At 65.7% G+C, this 20,780-nt stretch overlaps 2 protein-coding genes across 4 annotated transcripts in view; one reads left to right on the top strand and one right to left on the bottom strand.

Moving 5' to 3' along the window:
* SIPA1L3 (signal induced proliferation associated 1 like 3) overlaps positions 1-1,178 on the bottom strand; it is a 112,215-nt gene extending 111,037 nt beyond the window's left edge. For 2 of the 3 annotated variants that reach the window (XM_073322302.1, XM_073322304.1), the window contains exon 1: positions 1,048-1,178. The gene's annotated coding sequence lies outside the window, so the exon portion shown is untranslated. The remainder of the gene's footprint in view (positions 1-1,047) is intronic. The other variant, XM_073322303.1, reaches the window with a different exon arrangement.
* Positions 1,179-9,303: 8,125 nt separating this feature from the next.
* Positions 9,304-20,699, top strand: WDR87 (WD repeat domain 87). Its single transcript, XM_073322383.1, has 5 exons — positions 9,304-9,381; positions 9,812-9,985; positions 12,112-15,005; positions 15,705-16,024; positions 16,266-20,699. The coding sequence occupies exons 1-5, from the start codon at positions 9,304-9,306 to the stop codon at positions 18,308-18,310; spliced, it is 5,511 nt and encodes a 1,836-aa protein (XP_073178484.1). The 3' UTR covers positions 18,311-20,699.
* The last annotated feature ends 81 nt before the right edge of the window (positions 20,700-20,780 follow it).

Here is a 20,780-nt window from a genome sequence, read left to right as displayed (position 1 = left end):
ATGACCCCCTCACAGGGCGCAGGAGCTCCCCACCATCCCAGCTCCCCCCCAAAGGCTCCTCATGCAGAGTGCAATGACCCCTCCCACGGGTCAGCCAGAGCTCCCCACCATCCCGCCCCCCCCAAGGCTCTTCAAGCAGAGTGTAATGACCCCCCATGGGGCGCAGGAACCCCCCACCATCCCGCCCCCCCAAGGCTCCTCAAGCAGAGTGCAATGACCCCCCCATGGGGAGCAGGAGCCCCCCACCATCCCGCCCCCCCAGGCTCCTCAAGCAGAGTGCAATGACCCCCCCATGGGGAGCAGGAGCCCCCCACCATCCCGCCCCCCCCAAGGCTCTTCAAGCAGAGTGTAATGACCCCCCATGGGGCGCAGGAACCCCCCACCATCCCGCCCCCCCAAGGCTCCTCAAGCAGAGTGCAATGACCCCCCCATGGGAGCAGGAGCCCCCCACCATCCCGCCCCCCCAGGCTCCTCAAGCAGACTGCAATGACCCCCCCATGGGGAGCAGGAGCCCCCCACCATCCCGCCCCCCCAGGCTCCTCAAGCAGAGTGCAATGACCCCCCCCATGGGGAGCAGGAGCCCCCCACCAACCGCCCCCCCACGCTCCTCAAGCAGAGTGCAATGACCCCCCCGGCCTGATGGCCCCCCCACAGCCCTGGGCAGCCGGAGCCCCCCCCCACCTTACCCCTCTCGCACGGGACAGCCGGAGCCCCCCGAACGACCCCCTCCCGCGGGGCAGCCGCTGGCCGCGCGGGGGCTGCTGGGAGCTGTAGTCCGCGCGGCCGACCACCCCCGCCTTGCGCTACGGCCGCCCGGGCGCCCGGAAACTACAGCTCCCAGCAGCCCCCGCGCCGCTCCGCAGCTGCCCGCAGGGGGTTCAGGAAGCGGCTCGGAGCAGCGCCCGGTGGGGGGCGGTGAGCGCCCCCCCCCCGCGATGGACACACGGGGCCGCCCCCCCACCCCGCACCGGGGGCAGCACCCCCTCCGCTCAAACGCCGGCCGCGCGCGGAGGGGAAGCCCAACGGCCGCGGCGCGCGGGCACTCACCGGTCAGCAGCGGCGCGCGGCCAGGGGCCAATGGGAGCGGGGCAGCGGCGCGAGGACACCCCGGACCTGAGCCGGCCGGGCGCGAGGACACGGCGGGGGAGGGGCCCAGCCGGCGGGGAGGTGCTCTCACTCGCCGCGTGGGCGGGGCCGGGCGGGGAGTGGGCGGGGCTGAAGCGAGGGACCGGCTCCGCCCCCCCAGCACCTCCCACCGCTAGAGGGAGCTGCCCGTCCGGAGGGAGCTGGCCCCGCCCCTCTCCGGCCTTAAAGGGCCACGCACCCCATTGAGCCTCCCCCCCCACAGCGCAGGGCGGGCAACCCCATTGGGTATATGGGGCGAGCGGGGGAGGGGTTAACCCCCAGTGATTACCTGGAGCGAGTGGGGGAGGGGTTAACCCCTCCATTCACCCCATATAGACAATGGGGGTTAACCCCTCCCCCACTCGCTCCAGGTAATCACTGGGGGTTAACCCCTCCCCCGCTCGCCCCACGTACCCAGTGGGGGTTAACCCCTCCCCCACTCGCCCCACGTACCCAGTGGGGGATAACCCCTCCCCTGCTCGCCCCACGTACCCAGTGGGGGATAACCCCTCCCCCGCTCGCCCCACGTACCCAGTGGGGGATAACCCCTCCCCCGCTCTCCCCACGTACCCAGTGGGGGTTAACCCCTCCCCCGCTCGCCCCACGTACCCAGTGGGGGTTAACCCCTCCCCCGCTCGCCCCACGTACCCAGTGGGGGATACCCCTCCCCCGCTCGCCCCACGTACCCAGTGGGGGTTAACCCCTCCCCCGCTCGCCCCACGTACCCAGTGGGGGTTAACCCCTCCCCCGCTCGCCCCACGTACCCAGTGGGGGATAACCCCTCCCCCGCTCGCCCCACGTACCCAGTGGGGGATAACCCCTCCCCCGCTCTCCCCACGTACCCAGTGGGGGTTAACCCCTCCCCCGCTCGCCCCACGTACCCAGTGGGGGATACCCCTCCCCCGCTCGCCCCACGTACCCAGTGGGGGTTAACCCCTCCCCCGCTCGCCCCACGTACCCAGTGGGGGATAACCCCTCCCCCGCTCACCCCACGTACCCAGTGGGGGATACCCCTCCCCCGCTCGCCCCACGTACCCAGTGGGTGTTAACCCCTCCCCCACTCGCCCCACGTACCCAGTGGGGGATAACCCCTCCCCGACTTGCTCCAGGTAATCACTGGGGGTTAACCCCCACTGGGTACGTGGGGCGAGCGGGGGAGGGGTTAACCCCCACTGGGTACGTGGGGCGAGCGGGGGAGGGGTTAACACACACCTGCGGTCACACTCCAGTGCAAAGCAGGCAGGAAACGGGCCATTCTGATCCAGTTCCAGGGGGACCTGAGGTGACCAAATCCCAACCGAGCCATCGCTGTGGGTCCACAGGCCAAGCGCCTCGGCTGGGAACCGGTTCCCGGGTGAGCTGGACCCTGGCTGCCTCGTCAGCAGCTCCGGGGAAAGCGACAGAGCTGCAGCTGCTGGCAAGGCAGAGTCAGGCAACACTTCTTTGGCGAATAATAAATTGTGGAAATTGTATTTTTGTGTCTCTGAAACTTCACGAATTTGAGCTGAATTCGGCAAATAGCGAGAAATTAAAAATATGAGAGAAAAATTCTAAAAAGTCAAAATGCTTCAATTCAGCCATTTTGCAAAGAAACGCCCCGACTTTTCAACAGCTTTGCATTTTGTAATTCAGCTGTTTGGAAAAAAGAAAGTGGGAAACACCCAAAGCCGACCCAAAGTGAGAACTGGAGAAAAATGACAGTTTGAACAAAACATTGGGTTTGACCCAACAGACAGGACAGTTTCTTGGTCCTGGGGAGAAAACCCGACCCGTACAGTTTTGCTTAGAACCGTGGTTTGGTTTTCTGGGTTCAGGCCGATCTGCTCAGTTCTCCGCTCCCTGCCGCTCTCCTTCAGCAGCGGGAAAGCGCTTGCGGAACCCGTCCAACAGGATTTACTGTAGACAGGAGCCAGGCGTCCGGCTGCGGTTTGAACCTGGCAACCACGTGCAGGGACACTGCCCCCTAGGAAGGGATCTGCGATGTCGGGTTCTGCTGACCCCAGGCACAGGGACTGACAGAGGGCCCAGGGTACCACTTGAGTCCTGCTGGGGTTGGCAATGTTGGTATTACTGGGACCCCCATTGTGCCAGGCGCTGCAAAGACCCCGACTGAGATCAGGGCCCCATTGTGAAGGCACTGCACAGACACAGAGCCAGAAGCAGTCCCTGCCCTGAAGAACTCACGGCCGGAACGGACAAAGGGGAAACTGAGGTTCAGAGAGAGACAGGGACTTGCCCAAAGTTACACTGGGAATTGGTCCTGCTTTGAGCAGGGGGTTGGACTAGATGACCTTCTGGGGTCCCTTCCAACCCTGATATTCTATGATTCTATGATTCTACACAGGGACAGGGACAGTGGCAGGAATAGACCCCAGGGGTCCTGAGGCCCAGAGTCCCATCCACGAGACCACGCTGCCTCCCCAAGCCGAGAGGACAGGTTGTCCAAGGAGCAGCCTGCTGCTAGAAGGAATGATTCCGCTACCAGGGCGGGGGCTGCGGTAAAAGCACCTAGCATTTCGGCTGAGCAAAGCCGTTCATCTCTGTGGTTACTGCAAATCGCTTTGCGCCCTGAGGATTAACAGCTGGCCGGCACCTGGCTCCCCGGCACGGCTCCCGTGCTGCAGGGCCAGGGCCTGCTGTTATTAGAGCCAGTCTGGTGTCTTGTCTGCCGCAGGAGCTTGCAGGGGCTGTCTGGCAGCCCCCTGTGTCTATGAACCCACTCCTCACCCCTTCTGAGACATGATCCCCTCAGGGCTGGCCTGGAGTGGGGCTCAGGAGACTGGCTCAGGAGTGGGGCTCAGGAGACCAGCTCCAGTTCCTGGCACTGACCTGCCAGTTTGCTGAGCCCCATTCTTCCTCCGTCGGATGAAGGTGACAATCCTTCCTTGATCTTACCTTTGCGCTCCCTCCCCCTGACTTTGGGGGTGGCCCGGGGCCTGCCTGGCCCCCGGTGTAAATTAGAGCAGCGCCCAGGCTGCTCTAACTCCCGCTCGGCCCTCTGTGGGCCCTGGGAATGGGAGAAGGATGAGAGCACGGCATGCCCCCACCACATCCTGATCTGCCCCAGCCCCTGGGAGCATGGCTGCTGGCTGTCCAGGTTTTCCTAGGATCGCCCCCAGGTGGAGGCAGCTGTCCTGGGAACCTGTTGGGATGCCCAGTGCACACTGCTAGCTGCCAGGTGGGTTGGCTCAATGCTCACCCCAGGCTTTTGTACCTCAGAGGGGGAGCCCAAAGTCGGTGCACGGCCCACGGCCAGGGAGTCTCTGGTGGATGGTCCAGGCCACTTCATGCTGTCTGAGCAGCCTGGCCGCTGCCTCCTTGGGGCTAACAACATCACCAGCATCCCCTGGATTTTCCTGCACCTCACTTAATGCCAAGGGAAGAGTTTCCCCATAACCAGCCATTCCTCTGGCCACAGCCTCCTGCTCAACTGTCACCACCCGCGTCCTTTGGCTCGAGCGGTTTGAAAATTGTCCCTCCCCCACTCTGGTGAACCTCAAAAAATACCCCCAGGGTGAGACACCAGCAAGCGATTGGACAGGGACAAATGTTGGTGAAATCGTGGGGAAAGAGGAGATTTTATGCACATCATGAGGTGAATGTGGCCAGTCCTGGAAGGACCTGGGATGCAGGTCATAACCAGCTGCCACAAATGAGTGGCTAGTTATGACCCAGCGATTCTTTGGCAACCCTCCTGGGTCTTCTAACAGCTGCAGGGCGACTGACCGCCCCTCACTGGGGAAAGATAACAAGTCCGACTGCAGAGCAGTGGTTCCCCAAATCTGGGAGGGGGCTGTCCTGGAAAAATGAGTGCACCGGTGACATACCCAGCAAACCAGACAGGGGACAGATACTTAGAGATTTGGTTACCATTCATTCAGTACCCAGAGCACACTCACCTGCACACACCCCTGCTCCCCTGCCTAGGCCTCTCGGCACACCTGGCTTGTTAAATGCGGGAGCAGCGATTTCACTCAGTCTAATAAACCAGTAGAAATGCTCTGACCTGGGGCGTGTAAAGAGGCTCACTCCGTGACCTGGCGACACTCTGCTAATGACACCGCTGCAAACGAGGTCCTGTCACCGGTTCACACCTCCTACAGAAAGACATGGTTGAAAATCTCTGCGCATCCTCTGGAGGAGGGGGGAGAGCCTGGAAAGGGTTTTGGGGTGCCGCCTCAGCTGCCCTGGTTCTGCTCTTGGGACAAGCCGGCAGACACGCGTAGCAGCGTTCGCATGAGCTCGGACAGCGGGCAGGGGATTGCCCTCTTTTAAAGCAGGTTTAAGATACGTGATGAGTTTGCGAGCTCTTTGGTGCCAGGCCTGTGTCTGGGCGGCCCCTGGCACAGTGAGGGCCCAGATTGCAGTCAGGGTCTGTGCAGCGCCTGGCACAATAGGGGTCCTGATCGGGGGGGGGGGGTTGCCGTCCTACTGGATTAATAAGTAAATTAACACAAGGTTTCAGCAAAAATGCTCTGTCCCCCTCCCCCGAGTGTGAAAAGTCCATTCATCAAATGAAGTAAAAGGGCAAACTACAGCTAGTGACCCGGGCTGGGGTTTGTCTAAGTGGATGAAGGGGACGATGCACCCAAAGCCCATGGACCATCCTCAGCACCGAACTCCCTTTGGCTGCCCAGGAAGCATTTGTCCCGTGCTTTGCAGCCATGCAACCCATTATTAACCGATGGTGCAAGCCAGGGGCCAGGGCCTGAGCATCACAGCAGAGCTTTGGGCCAGTGACCAGCCCCCAGCGGGGTCCCGCCGCACCGCCCCAGCCGCTGAGCTCCGGCGCTGACAGGCTGATGGATCCCCCCATTAAAGGATTGCAGAGGGAAGTCTGTGCCGTTGGGAATCGGCACAACCCGGCTAATCCGCGCCTGGCTCATCCGGCCGTCTGGGACAGCATGCGGCGCCCTGCTCCCCCTCCCCATGGTGCCAGAGGCCGATGGGGGCGGGGGGGAGTTTGGCTGCTCTGGTCGGATCCAGCCTAAGGAGAGATTTTGGTGCCCCCCCCAACTCCCCCAGGCTAGCAGAGACAAACAGCTCAGACAGCTCAGTCCCTGCACACAGTCCTGCCCGCCCTCCCCTCCCTCTCATCCTTTTACCCTGAGCCTAATTAGTAATTAGCGGAAGGAAGGAGCCATCTGGGGGCTGCCCAGCAGTAATCTACCCACCGGGAGAAAAATCCCTAATTTACACCAAAGTGTGGGCGGGGGTGGGGGGAACCCCTGGGAGGCCAAACAGGGCGGAGCAGGATGGACCTGTGCCTGGCTCTCCTGTCGGACGGCCCGCTGCACGAGCTGGCAGGCATGGCATGGAGCGAGTGCCCGGGGGGAATGCCAGGACAGCATAGGAGACGAAGGGGGCTGGGTTCAGTGCCTCCCTCTGCCTGGCCGTGTTCATGCTTTCTTCCCCACCCGCCCCACGCCCCCAAACGCAACAGCAGCTACTGGAGTTCATGAAGTGTCTCTATTCCCCCAGCCCCCTCGCTGTTCTAACCAGTGGAGCCCACTCCCCTCCCAGAGCTGGGGAGAGAACCCCGGAGTCCTGGCTCCCAGCTCCCCGCCTCACTTTGCACAGGTAGAAATCACGGCTGTGTAAACTGCGACCGTGCAAATCACCGTGCCCTGGTGCAAACTGTGCCTATGCGAGGGCTTGGCTCCGCTGCCAGCTGGAACCCCAGGGGAGGTGGGTCCTGGATTCTTGCCCTTGCAGCTACCCCAGGGGCCTGGCTGTGGCTGAGGGGGGGTGCAGCGCCCCCTGCTGTTAATCTGCTTTATCTCAGGGTGCACTGGGCAACCAGCAGTACCCACAGTTGGGCCGTCCCTTTGCTGTTGCCAGGGAGATGCCCGGCCGGGAGATGCCAGAGCAGATCTGTCTGGGGTGCAAAGGAGCCTAGGGGGGGGGAGACTTGCTGGGGGGTGGGGCCCAGAGATGGGGCGGGATCGGGAACTGGGGGCAAGAACGTGATGTCAGCATCTGAATCCCAATCGATCCATCAGGCCAGGTATCCTAGTGGCGAGGGGCCAGCTACGGGACACGACCCCCGGTGGAGGGGGCAGCCCCAGGGCTAACAGGGTATGTGCAAGGCCAGGCTGGGTGGAGCATCTGCTGCCCTGCCCCATGCAGGACCATGTCCATCACTGCAGAGCGAGGGTGGGGAGACCCAGGCGCCAGGAAATGAACCGGAGGCTCCGTCCTGGTGCTGGCAGGAATGGGGAGCTGCGGGGGGAGGGGCTAGTTGAGACTGGACAGGCCCATAAACTATTGTACTTAACACAGAACTACATTAATTATTAATAATTAATAGGCAGAGTATCTTGGTGCCTAGGAATCCCAGGCCCCCCACTGCGCCAGGCGCTGTGCATTTCTATTGCTATTAGGTGTGTTACATAGCACCACCCCAGCCCAGGTCCAGCCCCTCCACACTGCGCCAGGCGCTGTACATTTCTATTGCTATTAGGTGTGTTACATAGCACCACCCCAGCCCAGGTCCAGCCCCTCCACACTGCGCCAGGCGCTGTACATTTCTATTGCTATTAGGTGTGTTACATAGCACCACCCCAGCCCAGGTCCAGCCCCTCCACACTGCGCCAGGCGCTGTACATTTCTATTGCTATTAGGTGTGTTACATAGCACCACCCCAGCCCAGGTCCAGCCCCTCCACACTGCGCCAGGCGCTGTACATTTCTATTGCTATCAGGTGTGTTACATAGCACCACCCCAGCCCAGGTCCAGCCCCCCCCACTGCGCCAGGCGCTGTATATTTCTATTGCTATTAGGTGTGTTACATAGCACCAGCCCAGGTCCAGCCCCCCCCCCACTGCGCCAGGCGCTGTGCATTTCTATTGCTATTAGGTGTATTACGGTAGCACCACCCCAGCCCAGGTCCAGCCACCCCCCACTGCGCTAGGCGCTGTACATTTCTATTGCTATTAGGTGTATTACGGTAGCATCACCCCAGTCCAGGGCCAGGCCCCCCACTGCGCCAGGTGCTGGACAGACACACACCAGGAAACTGACAATCTAGCCCTTGCCTAATGACCCTAAGTACGCGCTAATTAGTACAGCGTGATCCTTGCTTTTGCATTACATGATGATGTTCCCTGGTTTCTGGCAGGCGGGGGAGGGAAGAGGGACTATTTTCTCTTGTGGATGGATAGCTCCACGGCCACGGGTGCTTTGGTCGGAGCTGGGTGATGTCACAATGCTGCGGTGCCGGCCATGGGGCCACAGCCGCGTGGGCAGGTGAAGCTGGTGCCCCCCGAACCAGGCCTCCCCTGAGGCGGCCGCCCATGGTGCCCCGGGGGGCCGGGACGAGCCTGCCCGTACACCGGCGGTGCTGGGCTGAGCTTCGGCAGCGAGGCCGGGGCCCCTTCGCGGCCAGCGGAAAAGGGGGGCGCCAGGCGGGCCGCCCCAGGCCGCGCGGGAACCTGACCCCAAAGGACACAAGCCAGGGGGCAGATGCCGCTGACCCCCCTAGTGTGTGCTGTCCTCTTCTGCTGGGAGGGGCTTTCACCCCGCACCCCCCGGCCCAACAGCATCACCCACAAAGATCTCTGTGCGCCTGAGAGACCAGAATAAACGTCTCACGCTGAGAGCGAACAGGGCGCCGGCCGGCTCGGGGGGCGGGGAACGGGGCCTGTCCCCTCTGGGGGGCGCCGGCTCCCATCCGGCCCTAGGGCGGGGACTGGCTGGCTCAGGGGGGTGGGGAATGGGGCACGGGGCCTGTCCCCTCTGGAGGGCGCCGGCTCCCATCCGGCCCTAGGGTGGGGACTGGCTGGCTCGGGGCAGGGGGGGCAGGAAATGGGGCACGGGGCCTGTCCCCACTAGGGGGTGCCAGCCCTGGATCAACCCCAGGGCGGGGACTGGCTGGCTCGGGGCGGGGGGGCAGGGAATGGGGCACGGGGCCTGTCCCCTCTGGGGGGCGCCGGCTCCCATCCAGCCCTAGGGCGGGGACTGGCTGGCTCAGGGGGGCAGGGAATGGGGCACGGGGCCTGACCCCACTAGGGCGTACTGACCATGGAAGCTCTCTGGGCAGCACCTGCTCTCCAGCTAGAGAATCCCAGCAGGGAATTCGCACCAGTTCCCAGGCTGCTCTGAGCTGCTGCTTCTCCCCGACGTCACCTCCTGGCTTCTGCAGTCGCGCGGGATAAGCCGCCCCCCGCCAGCGCTACCATGTTGGGAGCTGCCAGGATCATCCCCACATGGAAGAACCTGAAATCTCAGATCTCCCAAAAGCTGCAGATGCCAAAGGTAATGGGGTGAGGGCTGGGAGAAGCGGGGGGCCATTTACTGCTCCACACTGCTCCTTTCCTGTAGAGATGCACCCATAGAACCAGGCAGACACCCCAGCAGCCGGCTGATGTACAGACGCCGCACCCCCCTTCCAGCGAGATTTGGGCCTTGGTTCCAACAACGCTGCCTGGGTCTGCAGAGAGCCTGAGCCTGTCGCTCGGAGAAGGGAGAGCTGCCCTGAGCGTGACAGACGTTGCCAGGTTCTCCAGGGGAGAGGTGCCATGGCCGGGGGGGCTCCTGCTCCACCCTCCTCTGGGGTTCCATCGCTGGCAATAACCTGCACCCCCTCAGCCCCCAAGGTGGCAGCCCCATGCTGGTCGGAGCCGGCAGCACCTGCGGTCACAGGCACCAGGGCAAATCGCCCTCACTGTCCCTCCTTCCTACGCAGGAGCTGCCCAAGGCGGCGCCCGGGACGCCGGTGCTGCTGAGCGACAGACCCTCCCTTGTGTACCGGGCCAGCCGCCACCCTCACCTCATGCCCCGCATCTGCTTCTACCCGACTGCCACCGCCAACATCTTCGTCTGCTTCTCCTGGGGAGGTCCGGGGGTGAAACAGGACCAGGTGAGACCCCCCACCTGAGATGCGCCTGGGGGATTGGTGCCCCTCATGCCCTCCACCACGATCTGCCGCATGGGGGGCAGCGTCCTCCACCTCTTGCCCTTGCCCCAGGGAAAGCGGCTGGGGGAGCCTGAAATGCTGTGGTCAGGGCCCTCTGCTCCCAGCCCCCTGTTCTAACCCCACTGACTTGTCTCCCCGCCCCCAGCTCGGAGCAGAACCCAGGAGTCCTGACCTCCCCGCTCAGCCCACACTGGGAGTCAGACAACTGGCATCTGACTGTCAGGAAGGCACTTCCCCCGTGCCTCGGTTTCCCCACCAGTCCTGTCCTCAGAGGAGCAGCTGCATCACTTGTCTCTCACGTCCCCGGCTCTGACTCTGCGAGGGGAGCTGCTGGAGAAGCAGGAACCGTTTCGAACAAGGCACGTTTTCCATCCAACCTCTGCCTGCCTTGCTCACCCCAAACCATTTTCAAAACGTTTCCTTCGCAGAAATTGCCCCCGCTCCAGTACAAACAGGGTGGGGTGCACTATACCGAGACACTGTCACTGCCGATGGCAAGGGGGGAAAAAATAAATGCAGGAAACGGTGCAAAAAAGGGCAAATGTCACCAACCCCCGATCATTCCCCCACAACTCACCCCCAAGTTTCACCTTTGGAAAAAAGCTGATTTGGTTAAAAACCCTAAACCTTCGGGTGGAGAAGTTTGAGCGGCTCCATCGACTATTGACACTAAACCGCCAAGCCTTGACTAGGGACGGGGATTCCCAACGGGGGCCACGCACCGAGCCTCGGCTGGCGCTCGCACCCAGCTGCCGAGGGCCAGTGACTCAGCGCTGAGAATGGATCAGCAGCTGCCACCCGCTCTTATTGCCAGGCGAGTGGCAATGGCTGGGCACCGATTGCTGGCTCGCGCCCATCGGCCAGCACAGACGGCATTTCCGCGGGTTCTGCTCATCGCTGGCTGGGCGCCGGCTGGGGGTGGAGAGCCCCTCACTGATTGCCGATGATTGATGATCAATTATGACAGCCATGCTTGGGCCTTGGGGCAGGGTTAGGGCCCCTCCTTTGCACACACACATGCTCGGCCCTGTCGTGCAAGGCACTGTACACACACGTACACACGCAGGGCCCTGTTGTGCAAGGCGCTGTACACACATGTACACACGTAGGGCCCTATTGTCTGAGGCACTGTACACACACGCAGGGCCCTGTCGTGCAAGGCGCTGTACACACACGTACACATCCATAGGGCCCTGTCGTGCAAGGTGCTGTACACACATGTACACACGTAGGGCCCTGTTGTCTGAGGCACTGTACACACACATAGGGCCCTGTCGTGCAAGGCGCTGTACACACATGTACACACGTAGGGCCCTGTTATCTGAGGCACTGTACACACACATAAGGCCCTGTCGTGCAAGGCGCTGTACACACATGTACACACGTAGGGCCCTGTTGTCTGAGGCACTGTACACACACGCAGGGCCCTGTCGTGCAAGGCGCTGTACACACACGTACACATCCATAGGGCCCTGTCGTGCAAGGTGCTGTACACACATATACACACGTAGGGCCCTGTTGTCTGAGGCATTGTACACACACATAGGGCCCTGTCGTGCAAGGCGCTGTACACACATGTACACACGTAGGGCCCTGTTGTCTGAGGCACTGTACACACACATAGGGCCCTGTCGTGCAAGGCGCTGTACACACATGTACGCACGTAGGGCCCTGTTGTCTGAGGCACTGTACACACATGCAGGGCCCTGTCGTGCAAGGCGCTGTACACACACGTACACATCCATAGGGCCCTGTCGTGCAAGGCGCTGTACACACATGTACACACGTAGGGCCCTGTTGTCTGAGGCACTGTACACACACATAGGGCCCTGTCGTGCAAGGCGCTGTACACACATGTACACACATAGGGCCCTGTTATCTGAGGCACTGTACACACACGCAGGGCCCTGTCGTGCAAGGCGCTGTACACACACATACACATCCATAGGGCCCCGTCGTGCGATGTGCTGTGAACACAGGCAGGGCCCTGTCGTGCAAGGCGCTGTACATGCATGCACGCACGGCCTACCTGCTCTGCTCCCCTGCCCTGATGATGCACGCCCCTGCAGGCCCGGGTCTGGCTGCAGCACATGGCAGAGGAGAGCGCGGTGGTGGAGAAGGACGTCCCCATGGCCCAGCGGGTGAAGGTGCTGCAGGTCTCCCACGTGCCCAGCCTGCGCCTGCTGGTCACCTACTGCGATGACCTGCACCTGCGGCTCTTCGGGGACCACAGCCAGGGCCTGCGGCTCCTCGGGGCCGTCCGCTGCCCGCACTCCGTCACCAGCATGTGCTACAACCCGGAGACGGGCGAGCTGGTCACGGGGGCCATCGGCGCCATCAGCTTCTGGGCCTTCAGCCCGGGGCCTGTGCCAGGCCTGAGCATCTCGTGGGCGGTGAGAGTGGCCGGTGGAGAGTTCGTGCACTGCCTGAGTGTGGAGCGGGACGCCCGGGCGCTGGTGGCCCTCTGCGAGAGCACCATCCGGCTCTACGACTGCCAGCGCCGGGCCGAGACCCGGGCCTTCCAGCTCAGCCAGGGCGTCTCCCTCACCTGCTGCTCCGCCCACGGGCCCCAGGGCCACCTGTACGTGGGCGACCTGGCCGGGCACGTCAAGCTGTGGAGCCTGGAGACGGGGTGCCAGGAGCGGCAGTTCAAGGCCCACCTGAGCGCCGTGACCAGCGTGGTGTGCCGCCCGGCCACGCACACCCTGCTGACGGCGTCGCTGGACGGGCTGCTCAAGGAGTGGGGCCTGGGCACCTGCGAGCCGCTGCGCCGGCTGGCCTTGGGCGAGCCTGTCTTCCAGCTGGGCTTCGTCACCGAGAGCGTGTTCTACTGCCGGTCACAGTACAGCTTCTCCCTCCATGCCCTGCGCAGCTTCTACCAGCTCTTCAACGCCGCCGGCTCCGGCCTGCGCAGGCTGGCCCGGGTAACCTGTGGCCCCGGCAGAGCCCGCATCCTGGCCACCACTGAGGATGGGGTGACCCGCTTCCTCTCGCCCGTCACTGGGGAGCTGCTCCTCCTCACCTGGCCCTTCCACAGGCTGGAGAAGGCCCTGGACTACGCCTACGACCCGGAGCGGGAGGAGCTGGTGGTGACCGTGGGGACGGCCGACGTCTACGTCCTGGACACCACCACCTGTCCCTGCCCGGCCAAGTACATCCTGCGCACCACGGAGAACAGAGACGACAAGGTGCTGTGCTTGGCCTTCTGCCGTCTGGGCCTGGGCACCCAGCCCGCTGGCTTCGTGTTCAGCGGGCACCAGAGTGGGCACGTGCGCCTGGTCTCCCAGCACGCCCACCACCTGGCGGAGCAGCAGATCCACAAAGGGGCGGTGGGCACCCTGTGTAGCCTCTCGGCCTGCGCGGACATGTCCTACTGCTCCCCGGAGTCCAACTTCCTCTGCTCCTACGGCGCGGACGAGCGGATTGTGCTGTCCAACGTGGGCCTGACGGGCAGCGAGCTGGCGCTCCGGCCCCTGGTCGTCATCCCCAGCACCGACTGCCGGATCCAGAGCCTTCTGCTGCTGCCAGGCTACCTCTGCGCCCTGACCGAGCAGAACCGGCTCAGGCTCTGGAGACAGGCCGCCCTGGTGCCCAGGAAGATCAACCCTTACTGGCTGGAGACCTGCCCCCTGCACTCCTGTGCCATCACCTCCTTGGACTACTGCCACCCGCTGCGGCTGCTGCTGACGGGGGCCGCGGATGGCTCAGTGCGGGTGTGGTCCCTGACGGGCGTCCTGCTGGTGGACTTCGACACCAGCCTGAAGTTCAGCTGTGTTTGCTTCGCCAGCCTGCGGGGTGACCTGCTGGAGGGCTGCGGCACCAACATCTACTTCGTCTCCTGCCTGGAGTACCTGCCCCACAGGCACCTCAAGGCGCTGGCTGCCCGGAGGGTGGGGGACGACGTAGTCGAGGACCCCCTGCCCTTCCTCCCCAACTTCCTCCTGTCCTTCGACACGGTCTTTGTGCCCAGGTACCTCTGGGCGGGCGAGAAGTCCAAGTGCTACGAAGGCATGGAGGCCCTCACCAGCCACCGGGAGGTCACGGTGGTCAAGAGCGTGGCCAGGGTGGTGGCCAGTGCCAAGACAGAGAGAGGTGCCTCTCCTGGCTCAGAGGCCCCTGCCAGGGCGCCGGAGCTCGCTCCCAATTTCCAGCCCGCTCGGACACGCACCAAGAGGCCCCTGCCCTCGCCGGTGGAGCCACCGGGCAGCGAGGAGCCCCAGGCACCTGGGAAGCCAGCGCTGCAGCTCCAGAAGCATTTCCTGCCAGAGGGGCCGAGGCCCATCAGGCCGGATGGCTACGTCTCCAACTCCGTCATCAGGGCCTGGCTCTGGCCGCTGGGCACGCCCCCGCACCTCCACTGCTCCCTCAAGGTGACCCCGCGCCGGCGGCTGCCGCCGCGAAAGCCAGTCCCAGTCCAGGAGCCGGCGGCGTCCCGGTGGCAGGAGGAGCCGGCAGAGAAGGGGAAGGCCGAGCAGAAGCTGCAGGACCAGCCCACGTCCTTCGTGGACACAGAGCTGCCCCAGGACGTGCTGGCCGAGATCGCGGCCAAGAACTGGCTGAGGCACAAGCCCAGCGAGCTGACGCTGGCAGCCGTCCTGCGGGCCGTGCTGGGCCAGCTGGACGACGTGCCGCTCTCCGGCTACCGCCTGTGCACGGCCGCCCTGGTGCAGATCAGCCAGGCCTACGTGCTGCCCCCCCTGCTGCAGGCCGAGGCCGCCGCCCGCCTCTACCAGGGCACCTCCAGCGAGAACGGGCAGATACGGCGGGCGGCCTGGGAGACCCTGGGCGAGATGGAGCTGCTGAGCCGCAGGGACGTGGTGCCGCTGGCCCAGGCCCTGCTGGACCCGGATAGGCAGGTGCGGGACCAGGCCCGCTCGCTCATCACCGCCGTCGCCGGCATCCCCGACAAGTTCGTCCTCCGGAAGGCGATCAAGGGGCAGGCCACGCCTGCCAAGAAGCAGCCGTGAGTGCCCCCGGGGCCCGTCCTTCCCTCTCCGCCCCCCGGTTCTCGGTCACACTCAGGCCCCTCTGTGCCAAGCGCTGGCGGGACCGGCCCTGCGGGAATCCCCCTGCAGACCAGCCTCCCCAGGTGGTGTGGGGCTGGCATGAGGTCCCTGCTCCCAGCCCCCAGTGGAGGGGGTGGGGCAGGGCGGGAGCGTGGCTGGAGGGTGCTGCACTGTGGCTATTCTTTGTCTCCCCTCCCTGGGATCATAGGGGTGGATCAGGGCCATAGCTGGGTCACGCTGCACTGTGGCAAGTCTCCGCCCCACCCCCCCCAGGACCCGTGGGGTGAATGTGAGTTAGAGCAGCCCTGAGGCTGCTCTACGTGCCCACAGGGCAGGACAGGACCTGGAAGTTGGGAAGCAGAAATGGAGCAGAAAGCCACCGTAACCCCACGTGCAGGGCGAGGGGAGCCAATGGCTGCTGCAGGTTGGTGCCTGGGCCCGTTAAAGCAGCGGAGCGACTCCACCAGACCGTGCAAGGACGGGCTGGCTTTCCTAGCCCCACTCCCGCGGTCAGCGACTGGGACTCCGCACTGACCCGGGCAGGGGATGGGGTCCCAGCAAGTTAGACCCACCCTCGAGTGACATCAGATGCAGGCTGGCGCTGGGCTCCCCCCGCCATGCCCCTCACCCCGCTTTCTCTGCTCTGCCTGCCCTAGGCCCGTCACTATCAGCGGGGTGTATGTGCCGTACGGGCTGGAGCCACCAGGGCCTGAGGCAGAGGGGCTGGGGTGGGCACCAGCCCCACTCAGCGTCACAGAACTGGAGATCCTCCTGGCTCAAGTGGAGACCAGGCTGACGGACAACCTGCACCTGGCGGACGAGTGCCCGGAGCCCAGGGCCAGGGGCCAGGGACCTGGCATCCAATGGCTCAAGGCGTCAGAGCTGCTGGCCGCAGAGGCAGGTGGTGTGGAGCCGACCCAGGGCCAGGCCAAGGGGCTGCAGCTCTTTGAGCAGACCCAGCTGCCCAGGAGCTCTGGTACGTCCAGCTGGAGCCAGGGGGGCCAACTCCCCTCTCTCCCCCCACTGGAGCCCCGGGGGGGGCAAAGGGACACTCCCTCACACTCACCAGCAGCCAGAGGGGCGCGCTGTTCTCCAGAGCAGGGCGTGTCTGCAGGCCCGGCCTTGCCAGGGGGGCACCCCCTGCCATTGGGGGGGAGGGCTGAGTGTCAGGGTGCCCCCCCTCACTGCCAGTCTGACCCCGTCTCCACCCCGCCCAGGTGCAGCCACAGATGCCCCTGGCACGAAGAAGCAGAGCCCGCCAGAGGACAAGCTGCCCCAGATCCAGCCCAGGGCCCAGCGGCTCACGGCCCCCATTATGGTGCCGAGCAGCGAGGAGCTGGGCCCCGGCGATGAGGGGCTGGGCCCCGGCGGCGAGGAGCTGGGCCCCGGCGGCGAGGGGCTGGGCCCCGGCGGCGAGGGGCTGGGCCCCGGCAGCGAGGGGCTGGGCCCCGGCGGCGAGGCGGAGAAACAGCAGCGCCCAACCGGTACCCCGGGCGGCCTGTCCCCCAAGGTGCCCACGGTGAAGCTGCCCAGGGTGAGGCAGGCTCCCCTGGGCCCGCGCCAGGACCCGCGCACCAAGCTCTACCAGGAGATGCTCAAGAGGCAGATGCTGCAGAAGCAGCAGCCGGGCGAGCCCCTGTCCTGGCAGCCGAGCCAGCCCTTGGCCCAGGCCATGCGCCCCGAGTCCTCCGACCCCTTCCTCATCGACCCCAGTCGCCAGTACGGCGCCGACAGCGCCCGCTGGCGCGACGACCTCTGCAAGCTGCTCACCCTGCGCGTCGCCCCCTCGGCCGACGACCGCAGGACCCTGCAGGAGCTGCTGGCGTCCGCCCGCCTGGCCCTGGGCCAGCACCGCAGCTCCTGCGGCCTCGGCAAGTCCAGCAGCTCCGTCTTCTGGGACCTGCCCGACAGCTCCTCGGCTGCCCAGGAGCTGGTGGCCAGGCTGGGCACGCACCTGGCCCAGGAGGCCGAGGGGGCCTGGGCCAAAAGGGCTGAAGGGGGCCTGGCCAAGGGGGCCCCAGCTGAGGGGGCCCCAGCCGAGGGGGCAGAGCAGGTGCCGGGCGGCAGGGAGTGCGAGGCCCCGGCAGTGCAGCAGGAAGAGCTGGCCCGGGGCAGCCCGGGGGCGGTCCCTGGGGGGGCCGAGGGGCAGGTCTGGCGGAGAATCCAGCCGTTGCTGGAGACCCTGGCCGACCCGGCCAGGCTGGAGAGCACCGACCCGGCCGAGTTGCTGGGCCCGCTCCAAGCCCTCGGGCAGTGCCCCTCCGTGGAGCACAGGGTGGCGCTGGAGTCCACGCTGGCCATGGCGGCCCAGGTGCTGGGAGAGGAGGATGACGACCTGGGCAGGGCAGTGTCACTCTGCGCCCTCCTGGCCAGTCCCAGGCAGCAGCTGCCCAAGGCCACCGTGTCCACGAAGCTGCTCCAGGCCCAGGCTAGCCCCGAGCCCGGCCTGGCCAAGGAGCTGCTGGCGTCTGCCTGGGCCCGGCTGCAGGCCAGCGCCGAGAGGATGGGGCAGGAGTGGGCCTGGTGGGAGCAGGTGGCCCGGCCGGGGCAGTCCAGCCTGGAGCTGGCCGCGCCCAGGGAGGGCGAGGAGGCCTGGCGCAAGACGCAGCCCCCGGCTTTGCAGCTGGGCAGAGCCCAGGCCCGGCACCAGAGGCTCCAGCAGCGTGAGCCGGGGGCCGGGAGGCCCCGAGAGCAGGAGGAGGCGGTGCCCGTGGACAGCCGGTGGGAGAAGGTCGACTTGTACCTGCCGGACCGGCCGCCGGCCGCCGGCGCCAGCAGGACCGAGGTGGGAGAGCGTCGACTGCCGAGCGAGGACAAGCTCCTGGCGCTCTACCGGGTGCTGCTCGCCCTCCAGCAGCGCCACGGGCCCTTCTCCCCGGCCTGGTGGGAGCATTTCCACCGGCTCAGCGAGCTCTACAGCCTCCAGCGGCCCCTGAGCCGCGCCTTGATCCGGCAGCTGGGGGCAGCCGACCGGCACGGGGGCAAGGCCCTGCCCGGCATGGCCCAGGTCACGTGGGAGGCGCAGGGGCAGAGCGAGGCCACCCTGGGCCAGCGAGTCCTCTACCAGATCCTGCACCGGGCCCCCCGGGACCCGCCCGAGCCGCCCAGCTTCCACGGCGTCATCCCCCTGAGCTACCAGAATAATGTGCACACCCTGCAGCCGCGGGGGGAGGCCCGGTTCGGGAGCGTGGCCCTGGCCTGGAGGGTGGCGCCGCAGGTCGGCCAGGGCCAGCAGCCCCAGCTGCACGTGGGGGTGGGATGAGGGGCTGGAAGGGCAGGGCCTGACCCGCGGCAGAGCCTGTCTGGTGAGCCAGCGGCTCTATCTTCAGAGTCAGCCCAGCGCTGCTCCCCCGGCGCCGCCCCAGCAGGGCCAGGGCCAGAGGGGCCCAGGGGACCCTGCGGCGCAAGGTGGCTCCGACCCCTGCCCGGAGGGCCAGCTCCAGCCGCCCCTCGCCTGCGTTCGGAGCCAAGTCTGTAATAAAGCTGGTGCCACGTCACGGCCCCAGGAGACGCGGCTGCTGTTTGACTCTCGTGTTCGATACGCCGGGTGCCCTGCCCGCGTGGATCAGCTGCCTCCCGCAGCCAGCAACGGGGGAGGGGGTCGCTGTGGCATCGACAGCACCCCGCTCTTCTGGGTGTGGGTACCCGGGCCGGGAGGCTGGCGGTGCCCAGAGGCAGAGGCCCACGGCTGGAGCTGCCCAGGCTCTATGGATGGACACTGGCGCGGGGTGACAGGCTGGCTGGACTCCGGGGAAGGATGGGCAGAAAGAAGAATTTTCTCCCTGGATCCTTCTTTGAATACTGAGGCTGGATCGCTGGCTCTGGCCTTGGGGGTGGCTGTGGGTGTGGCCGGCCCGGGGCCCCAACTCAGCACGGATTGCCCCACCCACCCGGCAAGGTCCCATCGGCAGCCCCACATAGCTCAGCACGGGGCACAGGTGGAGCCCCCGGGCAGGAAGCTGATTCCTTCCCTAGCCCACCCCATTGTGTGTGTCTGGGCTCCCCTATGTCTGTCCCTCCATCTCCAGACACCCCCAGTTGCTGCCCTTGGGCTTCCCTAGCCACCCCCGCCCATAGTTTCTGCCCTCACAGTGCCACCGCTGGGAGCAGCCTGACCCCCACTGCTGGGTGCTGGGACCCAGCAGGCTGGAGCCGGCTGCCGGACCCGTCGGGCTGGTTTGCCACGGAGGGAGGCTGACAGGGAAACAGCCAGAGGGGGTTGGGTGGGAGCAGCCCCGCCAGGGACCGCTCCAGAGTCACGCCTGCCTGCCGTGCGCCCGGGGCCCCCACAGTGACCTGTCTCGGGTGCCCCCAGCCCCAGAGGGCAGCCCTGGCAGTGAGACCTCCCTCTGGGACACCCGTGGGTTGGGGTAGCCCCAGCTAGGATGTGCCGGGGGGCCCAGGCTCTGCCCCAAAGTGCTGCCAGGTGGAACAAGGGGAGGCCTGGGACTCAGGACGCCTGGGATCCATCCCTGGTTCCGCTGCTGACGCCCCGTGTGACTCTGGACGGCTCCAGTCCCCCTCCCCCATGCTCTGCATGGCGCTCTGCCCAACGCTAGGCCAGAGCCGTGGCAGAGCCAGGACCAGCCCGAGGTCTCCTGGGTTCCGGCCCAGTGCCCGGCCAGCCTCCCACACCTCTGGGCTCACGAGCTGCCCTTCCCGCGGGCGTCCCCAGGCCAGGGAAAGCAGGACCAGGTGCCACAGCGTGCCCGGTGCCTGCTTCCTCCGGACAGGGCCACGGGAGAGCCAGCGGTACCGCTGGGGGGCCCGGGAGACGGAGACCAGCAAGCTCTCCTTGGCTCTGCCGCACGTGGGCTGGGAACAGATTGGGGGGCAGGATGGCAGGACCCGGGAGGCCCTCTGGCCTCTACGCTTGCGGCTGCGGTAACCTCCGTGTGGCGAGAACAATGATCCTGTAATCAGCACGTTGCTCTGCCTCGTTGTTGCTAAGACACCAGAAAATCTGCCCTGGGCTCGTTCCTCCGGCACACAGGATACCGACGCACTGAGCTGTTCAGGGCAGGGACCGTCTCTCACGCTGTGCCGTGACCAGCACAACCGGGGCGCCCCCAGCCCGGTCGGGACCTCTGGGTGCTACTGTCATACCCAGAAGCAGTCATACAATACACAGTGCTTTTCTCAGCCACTGCAATGCAGCCACCTCTGGGGTGGAACGTGGCAGCTGTTCAGCGGCTGTTCAGCGACTGGGCCCAGGCAGCACTTACCTAAGGGGGAACTGCAGCTGCCTCGGGGTTGGCGGAGGGAGCAGCTGTTTAAACAGGGATCGCTTGCCCAGCACCGAGATGCAGCCACCTCTGGGGTGGGCCGTGACTGCTGTTCACCCGTGGTTTCCTTCCAGCGCTGGGGCTGAGCTGAGCGACCCTCCACACCCCGGATCCGCGCGTGACGTAGCTCAGCGGCCGCCGTCTGGTGAACCTGGCTGGGCGGGCAGGGGAGGCCGGCGGAGGGCAGGGCGCCCCGTGGGATGCCCCTCAAGTCGCCCACATGCCAGCTCGCTCCTCTCGACCCCAACTCTCGGGATCGTTGCCCCCCGCAGCCGGGGCGTGGCAGGGGCCTCGCGTTGACCCCGGCACGCGGCGCCCGGTGTGGGGGGAGGCTCCGACGCCGGCGGCTCCGGGGTGCGGGGGCCGGTGGGCCGCAGCCGAGGGGCGATGGGCTGGGCGCTCTGGCAGGCCCAGCGGTGGGGGGGGGGGCAGTGCCGGGGGCCAGCG

This window comes from Lepidochelys kempii, chromosome 23 (assembly GCF_965140265.1).
Source record: "Lepidochelys kempii isolate rLepKem1 chromosome 23, rLepKem1.hap2, whole genome shotgun sequence".
In the NCBI taxonomy this organism is placed as follows: Eukaryota; Metazoa; Chordata; order Testudines; family Cheloniidae; genus Lepidochelys; species Lepidochelys kempii.
Note: the sequence above shows the minus strand (reverse complement) of the source record. Positions and strands in the feature narration are given on the sequence as shown.